Below are 24,887 nucleotides of genomic sequence, written 5' to 3' on the forward strand. Positions count from 1 at the left end.
GGACAGAGCACTTAAAAGCAAGTGTCCCCCATGCGAAGTGAAGTCAACATTGTAGAAGCCTGCCTGTCCTGAAGTCTCTGCACTGTAATCTTTATTTTGGGACCCACTGGCAGGTAGGGGTTTGTTTCTTTCCTTTTTCTTGACCCGCAGGGAAGGCAATAGAACAGGAGCCAATCAGTGATGAAGGGGCGGGCTGTGTGAACTGTCCAATCAGGTAGGCCAAGGTAGGAGGGTTCTTCCAGTGTCGTGGCACTAAAGTGTGTGTTCTGAGCACAAAGCTTGCAAGTCCGCCTTCTGTGGATTTTACTGGCAGTGACCTGCGTAGAAAAGACCCTGGGAGACCCTCAAGCCACACAATGGTAATGCTGTGGGATGGGAGCCCTGAAATGGGGTGGAATCAGGGTGCGATCCTGTTAGAAGTGGTCAGAACCCCCTATGGTGGCTAGAGCCTCTGTTCGTAGCTTCAGACACTGAGGTCGTCCTCGACTGGCGGAGAGTCACTCTCTGTCCTTTTTGGCCTTTGCTGGGACAAGACTACTTCTAGATCCCCAGAGCCCTGTCCTCACTGTGACATGGCCAGCTCACAATGCCTTCTTGGCAACTCCCTGCTGCCCACTTCCACCAGCCTGGGGAGAGAAAGGGGCTTGGGGAGACCCTGACTCAGATGTGCATTGGAGCTGGGTGCAGCTGTTGTGAGCTAGGTCCCTGGTCTCGTTCCTGCCAGCAGCAGATGTGGAGGATCTGAAGTTTTGAAAAGCTGTGATGCAGGGTCTCATAGGCTCAACTCCTCTCTTCAGACTTCTGCTTTTTTATATAATTTATAAATTTCCAGTATGTCCTCACATTTCCAAATTCATGGTAGGTGTGGACAAAGGTTTGGAGAATTTATAGAACTATGTTGATGTGCCTCAGGGAGTGGTGGAGCACTTGCCAAACACCTAGTGATGTCCTGGGTTCCATACAGGGCAATGCAAAAGAAATTTATAATCTTAATTATTTAGGTGACACCCCTACTCACAATTAAACTCTTTAAGTGAGAACTGCCACAGATTTTAAAATTCTGAGAAAAATGGTGGGGAATGTTAAGGTATTAGCAAGGACAGGGGAAAGAATACCTGCTTAAGGACAACTTCCCGAAGGGGCTGCCTGTTAAACCCACACTGAGAAAAGCCTTGAATTGGGCCATTTGCATGGACATGTATATGTGATATGTGTATGAGTGGAAAGGCACAGGGGTGTAATCTCTGAATTCATCGCTATAGAGTTTGGCCTGATGGTAGTCACTGTTTAAACACCAAAATGCTGCCTGAGGCAGATGTTAAAAGGAGCGCTAGAGTAGAGGGGAATCCCCAAATAGACACTGCAAGCGCTTCAAGGGTTAGGCATAAAGGATTTTCTGCTTAGGGTAGATCAAAGGAGAGTGGATAGGAGGAAAGAGAATGGAATGATGAAGCCTGCGAATAGTAGCACCTACAACATAGATCTTCTCTGAAAGTCAGATTGATAATCTCAAAGGAATAATTGTGTGCTTGCCCAGTCTGTGTGTGGCTGAAGAGTCACAGGCTTGAAGAAAGGAGGGGAACTTAGTAATGGATAAATTTGCCTAATATTACCACTGATCATTTCACCTAAACATTTGTGAGGCACCATTGGAAATTAGGACACTGTCTGGTGTTGGTGTATCTTTAAAAATAGGCTGGGCTCCATCCCTGAAGTAGAAAGAAATGTGGATTCTCCAGCATACAGAAGATTTCAAGGTGTGCTTGCTGTCTTTATTGTACAGAAACTGAACACTGGGTTTTGCCCAGAGCTATGTACCCCAACATTTTAAATTTTTAAACAATTTTTGAGATCAGGTCTTAGTGTGTTGCACAGGGTGGTATGATCTTTTGATAGTGTTTGTACCTCAGTGACTGTTGGGATACATGCATGTGCCATTATGCTGGCTTGGGGTTCTTTCTTTATCATGCATGATTTAGCAGGATTTCAGTGCTTGGGTATAGTAAAAATCAGTGAAGCGTGGTGGTTTACATCTTTATTCACTGACTTTAGAGACTGAAGAATATTACAACACCAAGCCCAGCCTGAACAATAGATCAAGACCCTCTTTCAATATGAATTATAAATTTTAGGAGTTATGTCCCCTGAATGGTAACTTGTTTAACATGCCTTAGGCTCTGTGTTAAAAGTCCTGTTCTGAAAGACAACAGAAAAACTACTCAGTGGAAATCTGCCTTTGAGTTTTTAATTTTATTCTTTTTGCACCCTGATGATACATGGTCCAGTATTGCTCAGGATGGTGGACAGCAGTAATGAATCACTGCTCTGTTAGCAACAGGACGCCAATGGTGAACAAGCATGACGTACAATGCACTCCACTCAAAGTGCAAGAGATATTTAGTATTATTATGAATTTTGTACTGTGTTACATATATTTCCCCAAACTCTGGTCAAGCCAGTGTGTTGAGCAGGTTTAAATGATCCAAGGCTAGGCAGTAATGCTTCCTTGATTAGGCATATTCTATAACATTTTCAAAACTTTGTCTTTTCAACATCCTTTCTTTGATTATTTTTCCTTTCTGTTTTTTGTTTTTTGGTACTGGGGATCAAACTCTGGTCCTTGTGCTTATGTGGCAGGTGGCAGAACCACTGAGCTAAACCCCCAGCCCTATTTTTCCTTTCTAATTTAAGTATTGTGTCTGTTTCAACTCTTCAAAAAGTCCTGTGTATGACATGATACTCATCAGATTGTTTCCCTTTTTGAGAGCTGTGTTAATCAGGTTCCCTAATCAAGGAAACAGTATGAATAGTAGTTGAAAAAGGGAACAATACTTTGGATTTTGAAGGTTTTTTCTTTGTTTGATGTAGTTTGGTGGCTGTTATCATTATTACTACTAGTACTACTATTATTATTATTATTATTATTATTATAATCATACTGTCATAATCTGATCATACTGTCCAGCTTGTGTCACCATAACAAAAGGATAGGACAGAAACTTTTCAGACAGAGGCCTGAACAGTCGGAACATAAGACATCAAGTATGTGCAAAGCTGAGGAGAAAACATTTCTACTCCTAGTTCTAATTTATGCTGATTTTGGAAACCCTTTTAACTGTTTTAACCTTGGGTAAACATCTACCTCTGTATGGCAGTTTGCCCATACATTTAATCCTACTTCTCTTTCTCTGACATTGATGAGCTGAAGGCATGTCTGTCCAGAAGTGCTACTTCCAAAGCTCTGTCCCCTTTGCAATGATTTATATCTCTCTGGGAAAAGAGATAACCATGGGCCTTTGTTATTTGGTCCATAAGTTACAATTGCTGAATCCCTCTAAGTTCTCTTGGCTTCTTCCCCCCACACCCTGAGAACAGACCTTCCAGTGGGTATCCTGGAGCCCTGGATACCCTGGGAATGGCTATGACACAGCTGAGATAAAGCACAGAGCTTCAGTTCAAAGAACCTTTTAGTCTGTCTCTATCTCCCTGTGGGTGTCATCAGACAGCATGAAGTAGTAGAGCCTGTTCTGGCTTTTCACACTGGTGACATCTGAAATGTGGGTGCAGGTGGTGAGGACAAGGAGAGAGTGTGCAAAGACAGAGTACTTTGTGAAGATCCACTGAGCTTGGATGTGGGGTGCAGAGCTAGATTTGGCAGGTTGAGGGGTCTTTGGCCATCTCGTACCTTGTCATTCAGGACCTTAACTTTCAGGCCATGGTGATTGTGCACATCCAAAAATGTGTCTCAAGTTTTTTCCTGGAATTATGACCTAGAGCATAAGAAAGATTTAGTAGCACCTTGGGGAGGGAGGTCAAGGTAGTTGAACAATGTCACATAACAAACGGGATTACTCTTAATAGAAGGAAATCTTGGCCACAAACATCACTAGTGCTGTGCTTGACAAACCTGTTGCAGGTGTGTTTTTGTTCAACATTGTGTCCCTGCTCATCACTGCTGAGAGTATACCCCATGGCTCCATGTACATTTTTATACTGATGACTACTTTAGCTCTCCCACTCAGCTACATCCCAGCCTCCTGTACATACATATTTAGTGCCCAAGTGCTGTGTTAGAGAATTCATACTGTCTTTCAATGAATTCACTCAATATTATTTTCCAGATTCATTTGAACTGCTGTATGTAGATGTAATTCCTAACAGGATCTCTATTGTTTGTCTGCATAACATTTTATTTGCCTTTCCACAGTTATGGGAGAGCAGGCTTGTCTTAATTCTGTCAGTGATGTAAATGCAACAAGCAACATTCTCTTACTTGCTGTCCCAGAAGCAGATTTGAGAAAAATCCCATGGATGCTCAGCAGCCTCTTTGTTGGTGCACAGAGTGTGTATCATTCAGGCTTTTGTTACCGCTGTCCACACTACAGCATTCTAGTTTCTGTTTTCATAACCATGAGCACTGGACTTTTCCTAATTTGACAAGTTTCATGGATACATAGTGAAATTTTATTGCTTCTTTTCATTTTTTCTGTCTTTTTTGCCTCTTTTTAGGCATTCTTTTTCCATTTCCTCTGTAAGACCTTTAAATTATCTGCTTATGTCATGTTCTCATATTTCTGATGAGCATTCTCCTTGTCATTGTTTTCCCAGGTATTTCATTATCGCTTACGGAGAACCAACATGCTTTCTTGTGATTTTTTTCCATGTACATTTTTATTGCATTGAGAATTTTCATTGCTGAACAGAAATTCTTAGTATTATCTTTTGTGTCTCTTCAAAGTCGCCTTGAAATTTTGTTTTGTTTTTGGTACCGGGGATTGAACTCATGACCTTGTGCTTGCAAGGCAGGCACAGTGCCACTGAGCTAAATCCCTGGCCCCATCACTTTGAAATTTGTGGCTTTGGAATTTTATTTCTAAGGATTTTCTCATTCCTAGGTCAGCAAGTCATTTTCTTCTACTTTCTTCCATATTTTAGGGTCATATTTTATATGTTTTCTTGAATCTTTGGAGAATGTACCTTTGAAAGTTTGTGATACAAAGATAAGCTTCACTTAGCATATAAAATGAGCAATTTAGGGCCAGGGAATTAGCTCAGTGGTTCTGCCACCTGCCTTGCAAGTGCAAGGACCCAAGTTCAATCCCCAGTACCAAAAATAAAATAAAATAAAATAAAATGAGCAATTTACTTCCAGAAAAAACTGATAAATTATATCTTAGTCTTGATTTGTTCTGCCAGCCTTATCAAATCTCAGTTTAGTTAAAGCAGATGTATTTGTTGATATTTTTTGTAATGTTAATGTGTACACAATTTGTCTGAATTAAAAAGTGTAACTATAGCATTTGGCAAATTATTTGAGAGAACATCTCTGCTTTATTTTGCTTGGGCTCTCCAAAATATGAGTGTCCTTTGATTTTTAGAAGACTCTCACAGATATTTTTCAAGTTTATATTGTTTTATTGTTATATACATACAGTTGTATTAAGCATAAGATTTAATGAATCCATAGCATATTACATCATCAAATCTACCTCTGTACATTTTCTTCCCAATATTCATATCAGCTTCTTCAATTATATTTGTATGTATTAAGTTTTTTAAAGTTTTTCAGACTTTTAAAGATTTGTTAAATGTAATTTACAGTAATGTTTAAAGTTGGTTATATAAATGTTTAGTGTTATGTGTGATCATTTCTGCATGTCAATAATGTCCTTGCATTATAGTGACATGGGAGGAGGCATTTTTTTTTCAGCATATCTACATATGATTATAGAGTGAGTGGGGAAATAGATTGGGACATGTAGTTGACAGCTTTCAAGGCAGAGGTTTGAATTATTTGCAAACATTGCTTTTCCTTTTTATTTTGGTTCTGGGGATGGAACTCAGGACCTGCACTTGCAAGGCAGGAGCAGTGCCACTGAGCTAAATCCTTGGCCCCAATTTGCAAAAATTTGAAAGATGCTCAAATTTTTAATTACATGTTTGTTTGAAACTGTGGATTCTTCCCTACAAAGTTATCATATTCACACAGTATAGGGACATTCTTTCACTTTTGATAGAAGGAATTCTTTTCTATTTTTACTGATAATCAGCTAAAAACACCTTTGCATTAAGGTTAGGGTTAGGCACGGTGACTCATGTCTGAAATGCCAGTACTTGGAATGCAGATACAGCAGAATAAGTTCCAGCTGGGCTACCTGTGCTACCTAAAAAGTTCTACACCAGCCTGAACTACAAAAAAAGCAAGCAAGCAAGCAAACAAGCAAGCAAGCAAACAAGAAAAAAAGAAAGAAAGAAAGAAGGAAGGAAGGGAGAAAACCTCATGAATTATGAATTCTGAATGGCTGTTACAAAGCTGCTAACACCTAATAATAATAGTGTATAAATACATCACCTTGGGTCTAACATTATTGAATTTCATAAGAATTTCTTGCCAAAAGGCTTACTAGGATACTGTCTTTTTATTCATCAAATATATATTCATTTAAAAAGCAGTCAGTAAATGTCTTTCCTGGAATATCATATAGTCACAATTCTAAGTACTTGCACATAAAAACTGAACCACGCAGCTTGCTCAGTGGTTCCGCCACGTTAAGCTAGGGAAAATGGAAAAAGAAAAAAAGAATGAGCTGATAAACTCAAGCTTCATTCTAGTTGCAAATGAGTACTGAACTTCGATGGAAACAAGGATTTGTATGTGTAGATTGGAATGATATTTAAGTAATCATAACCTTTCCCCAGCGGGAAAGGAAGAGAGTGATACTGACCTTTCTTTATTACAATTTGTATAATATTTGTATTTGGCAGATACAATATTTATATTTTGTCGTAATATATATAAAGATTTTAATTATCCTAAATGAATTTAATAGTTAGCTACTTTTTCTCTATTTTGTAAATATTTTAAATATATCTTATATAAATTGATATTAAGTGCATTAGTTGAAATAATTTGTAGGATGTATTTTTGAAGCTTGTTAAAATTTGCACCTTTCAGTCATCTACTTATTTTTCTTTGTTTTTTGGCCAGCCACTTGTTTATTAGTGATTGAAATATTTCAACATATGCCTCTCTGACATTATGCTTCATACTACATGCATTCCTGAGAAAGTTTGATTATATTTACAATTTTATACAGGTTGTTTAGCAATACAAACTCATGTTCAGTTGCCCATTTTGTCACTTTTGTTGTGGTGATCTTGCTTTAGATATTTTAGAAACTATGTTTGCAAATGTGTAGCACCATTCTCAGCTCCTTACATTTCCTATACTATGGGAAGTTTCATGTATGGAGTGAATAATAATAATATAGATATAAAGTAAATGTATATTGCTGCATTCTAAGTGAACAAGTAAAGATGAACTCTGAGGGAATACATTTTGGGGGGTGAGGGTAGTGGGAACTCAGGACATTGTGCTTACAAGGCAGGCACAGTGACACTGAGCTAAATCTCCAGCCCCTACATTTTATAAATATATTCAATTATATGATTTCTAGAATCTGTGCACTGTGTTATTTATCATACCTCTTCATTCCTGTCTGCAGTGACTCCAAATGCACGTACTTTCCTGTACTCAGAGTTAATAAAACCCAACAGGTTCCTAAACTCTAGCTTAAGCTCATAATATACTCTATCAGCGTAGTGAATGTGAAGACCTTTATTTCTAAATAGATGTTGTAAAAGCTGTACAATATCTAGCAAGTTGTTCAGTACAGTTAAGAATTGTTAAGTACAATTCAGTACAATTAAGTTTCCATTTGAGCTGTATTAAGGTCAAAATTTTCACCATTGTGTCTTCATTCTGTTTTGGATCCCACCAGGCAAAATAGCCATACTTGTTCAGAACTATTGGACCTGATTTCAATTTATACTTTGTGGCTTCTTAGCTTTCCTATAGCAACTCCTGCCAGTGCTTATTGTGCTTGAATTTGTAACTATGAAAAACTTTTCTACAGGGAATGCTTAGAGAAAGAAAGACTCATTTAAGATTTTGTCATCATTAATTGTGATATGTCCCTTAATGGGTAGGAAGCACAATAAGTTAGTAAAGCTTTGGGTTTGTCTGTGGATGATTGGCTTGTAGGCTACAAACTACACAGGGAAAACCCACCCTGCATGGAGTTGCCACCAACCAATAAGCTTTTACCCAAGATGAAATAAAAAGGGAAGAAAGCAAGTCTCTCTTCTTTTCTAGGGAGGAGCTCTGGTTTCTGCCATTGCCCTTGGATGTTGGTCTGTAGTTCCTTGAGCCTTCCCGCACCAACTCTTCCACATTCCAGTGGAAATTCTTGAGTAGGGAAAGACCCTGAGATGACAGGTTATTGGATCTGAGGTAATCTCTGAGGCCATGTCCCTTTTCTTTACTCAGACACATCCCAACAGACATGTGACTTCCTAATATCGTAGGAATCTTTCACACTCATTGATATGACAGTAAGTCTAACCATCACATGACTCCACCTATGGTTCCTTCCAGTGCATCTCTCCAACTTCATCTAGCTACCTGTAAGGTGGACACAGAATGGGTTTTCTGAAAATGCTTTGGACCTTTACAATTTCTTCATGCAAAGTGTTATCTGGTTTCAGTTCTTTGGAATTTTGAGTAAGTTACTAATTGAGGTTAGTATTCCCATGTTGAATTATGCTGAAAAGATTATTTCTGATTTCTTTCCTTCAAGTTACTGCCCATAGGATTGTAGAAAAATTCATGTTTCAACCGCTTCCCTCCCTTATTCCCCTGTCACTCAGCTTGGGATATTGCAAGGTGATTTTTAAAAAGTTTTAAATGTGAATAAAACTATTATTGTTGATTTTTTTCAAGTGATAATGAGTTAGAATTTTTGATAAAATAACAAAAATGCTCATGTGCATAAAATGGAAATACACATTTTTCATAGGATATTTTCATCTAATAATTTACAGATATGTTGGTTTATTGATTTGCCAATGTGTAGAAGAGCTTTATATATATTTGTTCATCTAATACATTTGGTTATATTTGTATAGTTTTATCTTGTGCTTATATCTAGTGTTGAACTACTTTCATATTTGAGCTTTTAGCTTTTGTAAAATTGTGTCACCGTGAGGGCTATGTATGATGTAAAGTGTATAATTTCCAATCAATTTGTCTAGGCCTGATACATAATTACATGACATATTACTATATATTAAGCTAGAGATGTAATCTGTGGTTCAACCCCTTAGTAATCCCATTAGGTTCTTCTTGGTACTTTAATGTTTCAAGCATATACCCTGATGTTATATGCAAGCATAAACATTTTTATGTGTTCCGTCTTAATCTCTGCTTACTACTTTTTAATCTTCTGTTTTGTCTATATCCACTGACAGCATTTTATGATTTTCGTTGTCTAGATTTTATTGTAATAGATTACATTAATGATTCAGTAATGCCTTTGATACTTTTCATAATTTATTCTCTACTGTATAATCTACATAAATAATGAGCAATGAAATTTCCTATTTGTTGAATGATTTTAATTTTCATGTTACTATTTTTTCTGTAAATTTCTTTCTATTTTTTTTTGTTTGTTTTTTTGGTAGCGGAGATCGAAGTCTCAGTTCCTTGTGCTTGCAAGGCAGGTGGCGGAACCACTGAGCTAAATCCCGGGCCCCATTTCTGTAAATTTCTGATGTTACAGTCTTTGTTCTTTTCCAATATGTATATCTATTCTTTTTCATTTCTTTTGAAGCCCCCATTTGTGGTTCCCTGAAATGATAATTAATAAGTTGTACATTCACTTTCATGCTTCTACATCCTCAGTATTTAATGAAGCCTTGCATTTGAAGCATGTGTCTTTTAAAAGTTTATGATTTAATCTCTTAATTTTTTTGGTACCAGGAATCAAACTCAGATCCTTGCACTTGCCAGGCAAGTGCTGTGTCACTGCACTACATCCCTGGCCCTTAATCTCTAATTCTTAGGATTTTCAATATGTTTCTGCTCTTGTTGTCAGATTTTATTTGAATTGATGTGAAAGCCTGCATGTAAAATTTCCAATACTTTGAACATATTATTTTTCCTTTTTTTTTTTTTTTGACTTTTATTGCTACATGTTTAAAGTACATAATGATTACATTCATTATAGGGTGCTGGTACATAGCATAAAATATTTCAATTACGTTTCCCCGAGAAATCAAATTCTCTATTGTTGTTCTGAACATGATCTATTTGGGTGAATATTTCTTGTAATTTTGAGAAGAGTTTGTACTGTGTAACTGTCCCATTACAGATTTTTCTTCATCCATCAGCTATCAGTTACTGATGGATTTGTTTTGACATCTTCAGGCATAGTTGGGAATCAGTGATATTTCTCTACATGTTCATGTTTTGCCTAATGTAATTTGATGTTGTCTTCAGTAGAATGTGTATCAATGACTCTTCTTATTAGAGAACTGTCTTGCCTGATAGTATTGTTAATTTTGAGGCATAAATTGAATAATGTCAGATTAATATAGATTCTGCAGAGTTTGTTGAATCATTGATAGAATTGTGTATCATTTTGCATAGCTTTCTATAAAATCTACCCTCACTGACATTATTGTCAGGAGCATTTCTACATAAATTTTGGGGAAAAATCATTTCAAAATTAAAGCATGGCTGTAGTTGTCTAAGGCCAAACGGTGCCTTGCCAGAGAGCGGGATATGGCACGTGGAAACATAACTCCCTTTTGCCTCTGGTCAGAGTTGAGGATTCAATGGTCTGTAAAGCTGTGGCTCTCAATGGCAAAAAGACACCAGCTGGAGACATTCTGGTTTCTTGAGAAGCAAGTCGAATACAAAAGAGAAAAGTTTCACCTGAGGAGGATGGAGTTGCTCCTCAGCTCAGCTCATCCCACCTACTGAGCTGGGAATGCTCTCCTTTCTGCTCTCACCAGCAGGTGATTTGTACCCACAAAAGGTCAGACATAAGATCACCTCCACCCACCAAGTCACCCCATACTTCTCCAATTATTGTGTGTACCCAGTAAATAGTGGCTAACTCAGAGAGTCTTTGTCTTGGCCAACTCTGAGGGACTGACTTTCAGGCCCCACATGTGTGTTAAAATTACACAAGTCTCTATTGTTTTTTCTCTTTAGCCCATGCCCTTGCCCTTCCTAGGTAGTCTGGGGATTGATTGCCCTCCCATATGTCAACATAAAAACCACTCCTGTTCAGGTGGGCACAGCATTGGGACCATAACCCAGATGTGTAGTCACTGATTAGCTTTGATATCTGTTCTCTCTTTCTCTTACAGTCTAACCTGATGTCTCCTGATGGGCAATATAGCTTGACCACTGCTTCCTGGGGGTCTGGGGTCTCCTGTTTGCCACTGTGCTGCTTTGCTTATTGCTGACCAGTGTGTGAATGCTGTCTCATCTTTTCATACATGAATGCAGATATAACTTAATGTGTGCTTTCTTAATGGTAACTTAGTGTTTGAATATTTTTCAATAAATTTTGCTTCCAAATTATTTGAGGTTTAAACTAATAACAATATGAATATCCTGGAAATATTCAGAAAGTTTCTTCACTGGGCCTTGGATGGGAGCATCCAAGTGATTTGTATGTGATCTGACTCAATCTCTCTTGCCCCATGGATGACCACTGTCCCACTCTGGGGATGTTTTCTAAGTGTCCCATGTGTGAGTTTCTATGAACAATTTTCTTTTAATTTCTTCCCTTGGAATTTTCAACACCTGACTTACAGAAATTGCAAGAGAACTGTTTTTAGAGGGGTTCTTTCCTCTCACTATTTTTCACAAGTGTTGATAGGTGAGTCAAGAAGCAAGTGCTTTCTCACCATTCCATTGGTCTTGTGATTCACAGTTTTTCAAGTTTACTTCAAAAGAATCACATCTATCTCTAGAAGTAGTGGCATAGTGTATTCTCTGGACATTGGAAACAAGTCATTTATCTAGATTTTTTTTTGTGAGACCTGAGTGACTCCATTTTAAAATTTTGGCCCCATTTTTGAGTAAAGGTGGCCTGGACATAAATTCTAGTTCCAAGAAAAACCACAACATGCACTTTGGCCACCTGCCTGTGATAATGTCCAACAGTCCCCTAGCAACTAGCCTAGTGACAGCTCATTGGTAGCTGCCTCAATGTCCCAGATGCTCTTCTCGATGGCCTGCAACAGCTAATCAATAGTTACCCCAATACCCCACTATCCCAGGTGTTCTTTTCAATGACTTGAGCAGCCATTTACAGTTCAGCGTGCAAGGCACAGCCAATTAGGTTTAAACTTTCAAAACTTGCTAAATGCTAGCCAATTGTGTGATTTGCATGTGATTTGAAACCCCACATCTTTTCGAAACCCCACGCCTTGCTGTAACCTCTATAAAAACCCCTGGTGTTTTCGAGTCAGTGCTCTCAATCTTGACCCCCATGACAGTTGAGAGTCCCTGCTCGAGCTGAAATAAACAACCCTCCTGTGTTTGCATCAGAATCGGTTCCTTGGTGGTTTTGGGGGAACTCGCTATCTGAGCACAACATTTTGGTCAACTAAAGTAAAGGAAATGAGTGTAGAGTGTATTGATTGGTTCTTCATTCATGCATAAATCTACATCCTTATTGTATTCTTCCACACTTCCATTTATTTTCTTCAGTGATTTTATCAAAAAAGTATGGTCTTTGGTATTTAGTCAGTGTTTTCTCTTGAGTTAGATATGTTGTGTTTTTTCCGATTTGTGTTCATTGGTCTTTAATCCCTACAAATAACTTCATACTGTGTACACAGCAAATAGTTTCTTTTCTTGTTTATGAGTTTGTCCTTCTAATTCTGATGGTTACTTGATTGTCTTCTGAGGAAAACCTTTTTTCCCATTTAAAAAGTTATTTTACTATGAATTCTCAAGTCATTCAAGGTTATCTTTCCCCTTTCATTTTGTAACTTAATTATTGCACATAGAATAGAAGACTATACAGTCTAGGTTTCCACACTTGTTTTTTCTGGAACATAAATAAAAGAAGTTGTGATTTTTTCAGAGATGTAAAACACCTGCTCTATCAAGAATCAATATTGCACATATATGTGGACCTATTGAAGTCTGTCTTCCATTCCTGAGATCCATTTGTCATTTTCTCGACTAATGGTAGAAGGTCATGAAAGGTGGAGTTTCAATGTCATTCATGTATATTATGGAAGCTGTCCACCTTCTTGTTAGAATTTTATCATTGGTGTACAGATATAATTATTTTTAACAAATTAAAAGTGTCATTTGCAATTGATACTTTTTAAAAAAGAAATATTCCTTTTTTTGTGGGGAATTTGAGTCAGGTCTGTCTTTGTATTTCAGACTTGTCAAACTTACTATGTACCTGAGGCTGGCCTTGAACTCAAGCCCATCCTCCTGCACCAGCCTCCCCAGTTCTTAGATCATAGATATGTACCACCACCAATTTCACCTGGTTGAAATTTTCCTCTTATGCCTAAGTATGTTGTGATGTATTGTTTATGAATGCAGACTACATTTTACTCATCTTCCTCCCCTCATACTTCCCTAGAATTTCTTCTATCTGAGGGCAAGGAGACCAGTTGGTGACACTGAGCTGTAAGATACTTTGCTCTCCTTTTTTTGTTTCCATTGTTGATAGACTTATACCAATAAAACTGTTTTTTCATAAACATTTTAAATATTATTCATATGCCATATCTGATGTTCAATTTTTCTTTTTTTTGGTATTGGGGATCAATCTCAGGACCTTGTGCTTGCAAGTCAGGTAGCGGAACCACTGAGCTAAATCCCTGGCCCTGTTCAATTTTTTTTATGAAACCAAATTCAAGTTTCAAAATACTACAGTATAATCAAAGAAAGAAGGGCTCAATTCCATAAAATGATTTGAAAAGAGATGTTACCAATATCTATCATAGCCATTCATTAGATATTCACCTGCCCCAGTGTTTTGTGGATGGTGATGTTCGCCTTCTCTGTGAGCTCCGCTTTAAGAGACAGTGCGCAGATACCCTTGTAGTGACCTACAAAAAGAACCTGTACTTCTTTTCTGCTGTTCCATTAGCTTTGGCGTTTGAAAAAAGTACATATGCTTCCAATTGATGACAAAATATGGAATTAATATTTGATATTAATATTTGAAGGATTCAGCCTCCAGCTTATTTTGTTTTGTTTTGTTTTATTTGAGACAGTCTCACTATGTAGTTCAGGCTGGACTTGAACTCACTGTGCAGCCCACACTGGTCTTGAACTCAGGGCAATGCTCCTACCTCAGCCTCCTGAGTGCAGGGGATACACATATGCACCATCACAACTAGGTCTCAATTCAACATTTTATGAGAGGACTTTAAAATATCCCACACTGAGTCTCAACCTTCCTTTGAGAAATATCTGTACGATGTTTAGGAGACAGTGACCTTTGAGGATGTGGCTGTGAACTTCACCATGCAGGAGTGGGCTTTGCTGAATCCATCCCAAAAGAAGCTCTACAGAGATGTGATGAGGGAAACCTTTAGGAACATGACTGCTATAGGTAAGGATGACATTTCTTTCTTATCTATATGATCAGAGAATATTGCTTCTTGCTTATCAGTGCTATCTCATTAGAGAGAAAGAAAATATTTTGAAGAATATCTCAGGCCTGGTTACATTATATCATGAATCTAATTAGAATCTTAAATTATATATAATAATATAATACATAGTTGTATTTCTATGTCTACAACTCAGGAAGAGCATGTGATGACCAGGAAGTTGAAGAAGATTGCAGAAATTACTGGAAAAATCTAAGGTAATTTGCATTCACAAGGAAGAACAATGTCCCTCCATACTCAGTGTATGAGCTGAAATATGTCAGTCAAGAAAAGGAGGCCAACAGTTGTTCCAGTGCCTGCCTCGCAAGCACAAGTTCCTGAGTTCGATCGCCGGTACCAAAATAAATAAATAAATAAATAAATAATAAATAAAATTATTGGGCTGAGGATTTAGCTCAGTGGTTTCATCACCTGCTGTGCAAGCTCAAGGACCTGAGTTCGATCCCCGGTACCAAAAAAAAAGAAAATGAGGCCAAGGTCAATATAATGTCACAAATATTCTCCAAATATATATACACCTTAAGTATGCATAATCTGACAATTTAACCCTAAAAGTGTATGAAATTGCATGTAGATATTATATAGGGTTTATTTGTAAAAAGAAAAAATTTGAATTTTGACAGGAACCCATCTTTGAGATATCTATTCATGTATACATGCAAATTTAAGACATTCAGTACCCAAAAATTGCTAACCTTGAAGCAATATTCAAAGTACAAACGAATGCTAGTGTTGCAGTAGGTATTTTGCTGATGTTCTGCAGAGAAATGAGTCCATTCATGATTTTTTAAAATTAGAAGGCACCCTCCAGAATTGCTGGTAGAATGTTAAATACAGCCCCTGTAATAATCAGTGCACAGATGTCTCAGAAGCTGAAATAGAATTTCCTTTTGTTCCAATGGGATCATAAATCCCCTGGGTATACTCTCAAAAGAGTTAAAAATCATCATATTGTACTGATATATGCATATCCATACTCAAAGCAAGTCATTTTATACCAGCTAAGCCCTGGAATCAGTTTGATGTCCATCACTGGATGGATGCACACATGAAGAATATGGTTGATAGGCCCAGTATGATGGTGCACTCCTGTCAGCCCAGCACTCTGGGAAGCAGTTTCTGCAGGCTGACAAGTTGAAGCTCAGCCTAAACCACTTAATCACCAAGGAGTATCTCTCAAAATAAGAAATAAAAAAGCTGGAGATTTTTTACTAAGACCTGTGTTTAATTCCCAGCTCTGAAAAGAAAAAGAAAGTATAATAACAAATGTATAATTAGCCAAAAAAGATGAATAATATCATGTCATTTGTCAAAAGAACTAGGTGAATCTTCATCCCATTATGTTGAGTGAAATATCTCAGGCATAAAATGTGAAATATCACATGGTTTCTCTTCTATAAGAAACCAAAAATTATAAATTAGTGAGTAAAATAAAGGAGAGGTGATAGGAAAAGGAAAAACTGGTAGTTTGGAGATGGGAGATGGGAAAGACAAAAAGGGTAAGGAGAGAAGGGGAGAGTGATGGGGAAAAGGTATTGAAATGATCAGTAATGTGATATTCCTATGAGCAAGTTGCCCATTATCCAGCTAAACTTTCTTGTTTGGAAAATATGCCATGTTAAAAATTCCTACATGAATACCACTCTTGTGGGAATGGGTATTTTGAAGATTTCTTTCAAGACATCCTGTTAATTCATTGTCTAAATTTGTTATCAGACATGAAAATGAACTTCTGGTACATCATTAATATGGAGACCCATTGTATTGTGACTTTTTCTTTACAGCAATGAAGAAGTAGAGAAATGCTATCAATACAAAGGTTGGAATCAATATGAAAAAATATTCCTTTGGACTCCAGTTGCTAATGTGCATAGGAAAGAAGCTGGTTCAACACCAGCTGACAGCCTTGCTTGTAGGGAGCCTCTGATTGGTCATTTGTCACAAAATGTGCCCCTCATAGCTCACACTGCACTGAAGCCATACAAATACTTGGGATCTGAAGAGAGTCATTATAAATGTGATCAACGTGGAAGGAACCGCAGTGATTTCCATTCCTTTCAGAAGCATGCAAGGATAAAGGTTGGAGAGAAACCCTGTGAACATGATCAATGTGGGAAAATCTCCTGTGATCTTAGTGAAAGAACTCATGTTAGAGAAAACGCCTTTGTATGTAAGAAAAATTTGAAAGCTTCCAGCACAGACAGTGATGTTCAGATCCGTGAGAGAAATCACAATGAGGGGAAACCCTATGTCTGTAAACAATGTGGCAAAGCTTTCAGAACATATAAATATGTTCAGATCCATGAAAGAAATCACAGTGGAGAGAAACCATATGTATGTAAGCAGTGTGGGAAAGCTTTCAGCTCATATGGTACTTGCAAATCACATGAAAGATTTCACACTGGGGAGAAACCTTATGTATGTAAGCAATGTGGGAAAGCTTTCAGCACAAAAAGTGCCTGTCAAAGACATGAAAAAGTTCACAGTGTGGAGAAGCCATATGTGTGTAAGCAATGTGGGAAAGCATTCAGCTCATATGGTACTTGCAAAATACATGAAAGATTTCACAGTGGGGAGAAACCTTATGTATGTAAGCAGTGTGGGAAAGCTTTCAGCACAAGCAGTCATTGTCGAACACATGAAAGAGTTCACACTGGGGAGAAACCCTATGAATGTAAGCAATGTGGGAAAGCTTACAGCACAAAAAGTGTTTGTCAAAGACATGAAAAAGTTCACAGTGGGGAGAAACCATATGTTTGTAAGCAATGTGGGAAAGCTTTCAGCACAAGTAGTTATTGTCAAATACATGAAAGAGCTCACAGTGGATACAAACCCTATGAATGTAAGCAATGTGGGAAAACTTTCAGCACATATGGATATGTTCAAATTCATGAAAGAGCTCACACTGGATACAAACCCTATGAATGTAAGCAATGTGGGAAAGCTTACAGCACAAAAAGTGTTTGTCAAAGACATGAAAAAGTTCACAGTGGGGAGAAACCATATGTGTGTGAGCAATGTGGAAAAGCATTCAGCTCATATAGTACTTGCAAAACACATGAAAGATTTCACAGTGGGGAGAAACCTTATGTATGTAAGCAGTGTGGGAAAGCTTTCAGCACAAGCAGTCATTGTCGAACACATGAAAGAGTTCACACTGGGGAGAAACCCTATGTATGTAAGCAATGTGGGAAAGCTTTCAGCACAAGTAGTTATTGTCAAATACATGAAAGAGCTCACAGTGGATACAAACCCTATGTATGTAAGCAATGTGGGAAAGCTTTCAGCACAAGTAGTTATTGTCAAATACATGAAAGAGCTCACAGTGGATACAAACCCTATGAATGTAAGCAATGTGGGAAAACTTTCAGCACATATGGATATGTTCAAATTCATGAAAGAGCTCACACTGGATACAAACCCTATGAATGTAAGCAATGTGGAAAAGCTTTCAGCACAAGTAGTTATTGTCGAATACATGAAAGAGCTCACACTGCATACAAACCCTATGAATGTAAGCAATGTGGGAAAGCTTACAGCACAAAAAGTGTTTGTCAAAGACATGAAAAAGTTCACAGTGGGGAGAAACCATATGTGTGTAAGCAATGTGGAAAAGCATTCAGCTCATATAGTACTTGCAAAACACATGAAAGATTTCACAGTGGGGAGAAACCTTATGTATGTAAGCAGTGTGGGAAAGCTTTCAGCACAAGCAGTCATTGTCGAACACATGAAAGAGTTCACACTGGGGAGAAACCCTATGTATGTAAGCAATGTGGAAAAGCTTTCACCACACACATATCTTCCCAAATACATGAAAGAGTTCACAGTGGGGAGAAGCCCTATGTGTGTAAGCAATGTGGGAAAGCTTTCAGCACAAGCAGTCATTTTCGAACACATGAAAGGATTCACACTGGGGAGAAACCCTATGAATGTAAGCAGTGTGGGAAAGCTTTCAGCACACGTAGTGCTTGTCAAAGACATGGAAGGACTCACAGCATGGGAAAGCTTTCAGCAAAAGCAGTTGTTGCCTAAAACATGAAAGAGCTCACACTAGGGCAATGCCCTCTGTATATAAGTAAACTGGGAAAGCTTTCATCACTCATGGTGATTGTGAAAGATACAAAAGACCTCTTAGTGGGTTTTGATCATACATAAGCAATGTGAAAACTTTCACACATGATTGTCAAATATGAAAAACACTGCGTTGAAACCATGAGTATGTAAAATGGGATAGGTGTCAGTTCACAAATCGTTAAAGTCAGGGAATTCTCACTTGGGAGAAGCTCTCTATATATGAGCCCATTTTTAAAATCTTGTAAAAAATTCCCATGTAGTGGAGACCTTTAGAAATAATGCAAACAAATTTGATGTCAATATTTCTTTGTACAGGAGCATGGCCACAAATTTGAGGCTGAGCACCCTTACACAGTTAAAGGCCAGCCTGAATTACAAAGGGAGACCCTGCCTCAAATGAAAAGCTTCTTTGCAAATTTCTCAGAAAGTACAAATCCCAGATAGAGATATCCTAAAGTACATACATTGTGTGGTTTTCAGTAAATCACTTACAAATATCTACATTCTGTATCTTAGGGTTTAACATAAAAATATTGAGTTGACATAAATTTGTGCTTTTGTATATCTTTGTGCTTAGTCCATGGTGTCTTAATTGTACATGGTAAATTGAAATGTAGTTTTTACTTTCCAGTGCAATTACTATGTAGGTTTTCTTTTGGCTTTCAATTAGGAGGTATAGATCACAAAAAACCTTAATTTTTAAATGGTTCTTTGTTAATTGTGATTTTACCACTACATTTGTTTTAACATTGTAGTGCATACTGCATATTCTGTGTAGGAAAAGATGTTTTTGGATTTGATACTATATATTGAAATATATATTTTCAGAGATTTGTGAACATGAGTTTTTGAGAAAGTTGAGTTCTCAAACAACTTGCACTTTATCAAATGTGATGTTTTCCGTATTGTGACAACTACTTCAGATATCATGTATGTAATATTGCATGTTTTTCTTATACCAACCAGTATTATCATTTACAAAAGTTTTGTTTTCTTCCCATCAGAATTTTACTTTTCATGTTTATATTGCAATGACTTTTAATTTGGTGTTAATTTTTTCACCACGTGTTCCCAAAATAAACCGTACTGCTGTGTTTTTGATTGCCACAGACCAGGAGGACCATAACTTCTCTCCAAAAGGATATCATGAAGTATAGTAATCTGTCCAGAAGGTATAAATGATGGTAGGGTTTATGTGTAACAAGACTTTCAAAGGAATTTCTGTCAGCTGTGCAGCGGTTGTAAGGAGAGTAGTTGCTATTGAATGAACAAGTGTCATTGCCTTTGTACTTGTACAAGTACAGTGTACAAATGCCTTTATTCTATTCCTTGATGCTATGGTGCCATCCTACCTTTGGTCATCATTATTGTTTTTACCTAGTAAGCTGATCTAATGGTATGAAGGAAAAAGTAACTAATGTGAGGTGTCAGTTTGGTAAAGGGCCGGGAATTTAGCTCAGTGGCACTGTACGTGCCTCACAAGTGCAAGGTTGTGATTTCTATCCCCAGTCCTGGAAAAAAGAATGAAAAGAATCTGTCAGTTTGCTAAAAAGTGAATTTACTAAGTTATAATTCAGGTTGTGTTTACCAGGTTTTGAGAAATGTTTACCATTTATCATTGTCCCTAAGAACCACTGTCTTATGCTTGAAGTCTGTGACAGTTGCCTTCAAACACACATACTGGGCCAAGTTGTGTGCATGAGTCCCAGTTGGTCCCCTTTGCCCTGTATTTTGTTCCTATCTTTTTTAGCATTGACATAGTTTGCAAAATGTTTTATATAGTGTTCTTGAATATAAAAGCTGCTGGATTTCTGATGGGATTGCACTGTTACAAACCTATGGTATCATGAAAACATTAGTGAGCAATGCATTAAATACCCAAAATTGAGGGAGTATATCTTCCCCTAGCATTAATTATGCTTAGGCACATACATTACTTACCAGTTGTATAATGTCATTTAAAACTATGTCTATTTTGTACCTGAAATATCTGATGTAATTTGAGGAATACAATGTACTGCAGAATACAGTGTCAATGTTTACACCCTACAACATGTGGCCAACTTCCCTGTGGCACAGTTCTGCTGCTTACCATCACCAGGAGGATATGTAGTGTGTATTGCTGTTGCAGCTAGTGACAAAATATCAAAACTCCAACATGTTTTATCTTGAGCACATTTACTTTCTGATTATTTTACCATGAAAAAATCTTTCTGACCCTGCTGATGCATGCTTGTAATCCCAGAAACTCAGCAGGCAGAAGTGGGAAAAAAAGTTGAGTCCAGCCTATTCAACAGTGAGACCCTGTCTCAAAATATATATGAAAGTCAGAGCTGGGGATCTAGCTCAGTGGCATGGGACTTGCCTCAAAAGCTCAAGGTCCTAAATTTGATTCCTGGTACTGGAAAAAAACCAAAGATATATATACATATTTATATATATTTATATGTATCTATATATATTTGCATTTTATATACTTATACAAACCTATATATATAGATACATATCTCTATATATGAAAATTCTGCAGAGGTATCTCTGCTTTAATACTTGTAGTTTACTACTCAGTGTCATAATTATTTTAATAGTAACAATTACACATCAGTGTTTGTCCTTTTCTCATTTCACTACTTAATAGTTTACCCCAAGCATCATTCTGGCAGCACATTTCTTTATTTACTGACTATCTTGAACTTTGTTCAGGCAGGTATCAGTTTAACCAGTCAATTCTTGTATTGAATAAATTTGATAAAATTTTCATTTTTGTATTTCCTGTTATAAAAACTAATGAAAAATAGGAAAGTTTTGGTCATCCTGTATATAAAGTATTGGACTGGTGAGTTATGTGTAAAGGTTTAAGTCAAATGTGATTCCTTTAATCCTAGCTTCAGGAGAGGCTGAGACAGGATCATTGTGGCTTTGAAGCTAACTTTGGGGGGTCACTTAGCTAGATGCCTTAGCAAACTGAACAGTTGTCTTTATACTGGCATTTGAAGTTTAAGAAAAGAAATTTAGGACAAGAACATAAACCTAGGATAGGGTACAAAAAAATCAATGCAAATCATGATTCTGTTGCTCAGGAAATACTCTTTTCATGGAAATAACTGTACAGCAGTAATATATATGCCTGTCAGAATAAAGCATAAACAATAGATGATGAAAGAGCCAAACATTCCATGTTCTGAATGTAGAGAACATAGAGAGATAGACTAAAATTTTCTTTTCTCAATGTTTTTGCTGGTGTGTTTGGTAGAAAAGAAGGTAGGATGATACAGTAAACAAAAAGCTTTATATAAACATTTACAGCTCTTGCCCAGACATGGAAGCAAATACAAAAGCATGAAAAAATAACCACCAGAATGGGAAACATTTTACCTGATACACCTCAGAGAACTAATATGTGAAAAAAACAGGCAAATTAAATGAATAAACACTTCTCAGATTAAGTACAAATTCCCAATAAATACCTAAAAGAATGTTGAGCATTTTTGCCCAATAATGAAATGCAAATTGGAACATCAACTCATTCCAGAAAGAAAACATCACTAAGAACTCAAAAAAATATTCATGAGCCTACAGGGAAGAAGGAACCATTCAGTATCCTTGGTTGGATTTCAAGTTGTTCAAACCCTTCAACAGTCAGTGTATAAAGTATTCAAAAAACTGAAAGTAGTTATTCCATTCAGTGTAGTGCTTCCTTTTGTGGATGCCTTACTCAAAGAGTTAAAAACATCATATTCTAGTGTCCCATGCATATCCCTGCTTTCAGCAGCAATACTCACTTTTTCTGTTGGGCTGTAGTAGTGAGTCCTGCTCTGTCAGCCAGCAGATACCATGGATAAGCAACAAGTACCTTCAGTGTCCTCTATTTAATAAATTATATGTGATATTTTATTATGAAATGGGCTCTATGTTATCCATTCTGACTACAGGTCAATATAAGAATGATAAGTATGTTAATGTAGCAAGGGGATCACTTACATTCATTAGATCTGGTATATTAAATGCACATTCAATATATTATTTCAACTTTTTTCTGTTTTTCAAATATTTCCACTTTGCACCTCAAGGAACAGCTGTAACGACCAAGTTTATATGTGGTGACGTGCATAACAGCAACCTCATTACGTTCTCTCTTGGTTCAGTGCTGTTCATGTACTTTAGTGAAACATGTATACATGTGTGTATAACAGTTTTTTTCTAATTTTCTCAAAATTTTTTAACTTTTCTTTGTTCTATGTTCTTGAGTAATGACAGCACCAAACATCACACCTGTTTGAAAATTCAAATATGCAGAAGCTTCTATTTTCAACTTTGTTTTTTGTTGTTGATCATGTATCGTTTCTTTTCTGTGGTTCATCACTACCCAGTCTGCTTAAGATGACACCAACTTTTCTCATGACAATTATTTTCCCTTCAGCTGTAACATTTAATAACGAAATGGGCCCAATTCTTTTACAAGAGGTTGTTTGCCATTGGTAACACTGGTGTTTCTGGTATAGGATGAAATACTCAAGGAGTATGTATGGCATTTATCTGTGCTCTAGATAATTTATCAGACAGCTGCATCATAATAATTGTGTGATGCTTTTCTGAAAAGGGAAGAAATAGGATGATTTTCTATAGCCACAACTGTGAAGTATGATAACTGTTGTACTATGGTTTTCTTTCCAGAAATTACATTTGAGTATCACATTTGGGGGAAGCTGTAACTTTTAAGGTAGTCAATTTCATATCTTGTTCAAAGAGGAAAGCAGAAACTGAATTACTCTAATTTTGTCAAGTGGTTATTACTGGGTTTATCATTTAGGTTTTGGAAAAGAAATAATCCTTTTTGACTCATTATGACTTTGGTCTTAGGCAAGCTGGAAGACTCCCCAAGTTCTCATAACCTCCGTGTGTTTCCCTAATTTAAAGCCCTGTTGAGGGGCTCCATCCCCACTTTCTGGGTCAAAGTGAATTAACCCATGTTGGAGCACTGGAAACTATTTGCAAACATTGCTGATAGCAATTAGAAATGTGTGCACTACCTAAGTTTTTTTGTCTGAGAAAAACTATCCACCTATAATAATCGCCTTGACAAAAAGAAGTGAAAAGACTAAAGCATTTTGTTGCTTTTATCACAGTATCATGTTCCTTAATAAAAAATAAAAAGACTGTTATGGAAGGCTGGATTAAAGTTATGCTACCAGAAGCTTGCAAATTTTGATGCAAGTTCAAACACCAGTGTTGTTGTTATTAAAGAAGCACCTGAGGAAATGGGCCGCTGTGTCAAAAAAAAAAAAGAAAAAAAATAGAGGCTCAGAAAGGGTTAGGTATAAAGTGCTTAGTATGCTCTCAAGAGTGGAGTGGAGGCCCTCATTAGACGGAGGTGTACTACAGCTTGGAACTGGGAATCTTTATGTATTTTTAGCAATGAAAATTTGTGTGGGAGCCAAGGATTTATCTCAGTGGCACTGGGCCTACCTCACAAGCACAAGGTCCTGAGTTCAATTCCCAGTACCCCACCCCCAAAAAAGAAAATCTGTGAAATTTGACAATTTACACTTTCCTTTTGGTAGGTAGCAGAGAAAGGCTCAGCCGCAGTATGATGTTGGTGTATTCAAAGCGGAGTGCCCAATGTACAGGTTAAAAATGTGATTTATTCACAAGTGAGAGGAATTGTCCAAGATTCTTGTGTTGGTCAAGAAGAGAAAATTTTAAACTGGACTTGTGTCCTGAAGATGCATTTGTCATTTTAAAAATTAAAATTTTTTACTTGTCTCCTTTTAACCTATCTTTATTTCTTCTAACATATCCCCTAAGACTTTTATTCTTTATTTCTAAATTTGTAGAGGGGCAGCTGATCTGTCTTCCATAACTGCTTCAGAAAGAGCATTTATACTGTCTAGCCAATGATCAAAAGTCTCAATCTGAGTGATGTAATAAGGAGACAAAGATGAGTTTTTTGTTTCTTTTTTTGTGTTTTTCTTTTCTTTTTTTTTTTTGGTACCCGGGATCAAACCCGGGACCTTGTGCTTGTGAGCCAAGTGGTGGAACCACTGAGCTAAATCCCTGGCCCACTTTTTTTTTAAAGATGAAATTTTATGATGAACAATGCTCCTTTGTTCATCAGGCAATTGCCCAAGAACATTAGCAAGTAAGTTATTGACAAATAAGTTTTATTTTATAGCTACAGAAAATAACCAGGAGTTAGAAGTTGTAAGTAGAACTTTATTGAATACTGGCTCTGAAAACATGGTGGAAGTTAGCACTTGGCCTACTCCATTTATCTGTAATGTTGACCTCTATTTGAAGAT

At 37.1% G+C, this 24,887-nt stretch overlaps 1 protein-coding gene across 1 annotated transcript; it reads left to right on the top strand.

Moving 5' to 3' along the window:
• The first annotated feature begins 237 nt into the window (after positions 1 to 237).
• LOC106008769 (uncharacterized) lies at positions 238 to 21,000 on the top strand. The gene is made up of 4 exons (XM_087201189.1): positions 238 to 359; positions 14,324 to 14,450; positions 14,648 to 14,708; positions 16,296 to 21,000. The coding sequence occupies exons 1-4, from the start codon at positions 357 to 359 to the stop codon at positions 18,544 to 18,546; spliced, it is 2,442 nt and encodes an 813-aa protein (XP_087057315.1). The 5' UTR covers positions 238 to 356; the 3' UTR covers positions 18,547 to 21,000.
• The last annotated feature ends 3,887 nt before the right edge of the window (positions 21,001 to 24,887 follow it).

Source organism: Heterocephalus glaber, unplaced genomic scaffold (genome assembly GCF_053883595.1).
Source record: "Heterocephalus glaber isolate CG9 unplaced genomic scaffold, H.glaber_assembly_v1.0 deba00001757, whole genome shotgun sequence".
NCBI lineage: Eukaryota > Metazoa > Chordata > Mammalia > Rodentia > Bathyergidae > Heterocephalus > Heterocephalus glaber.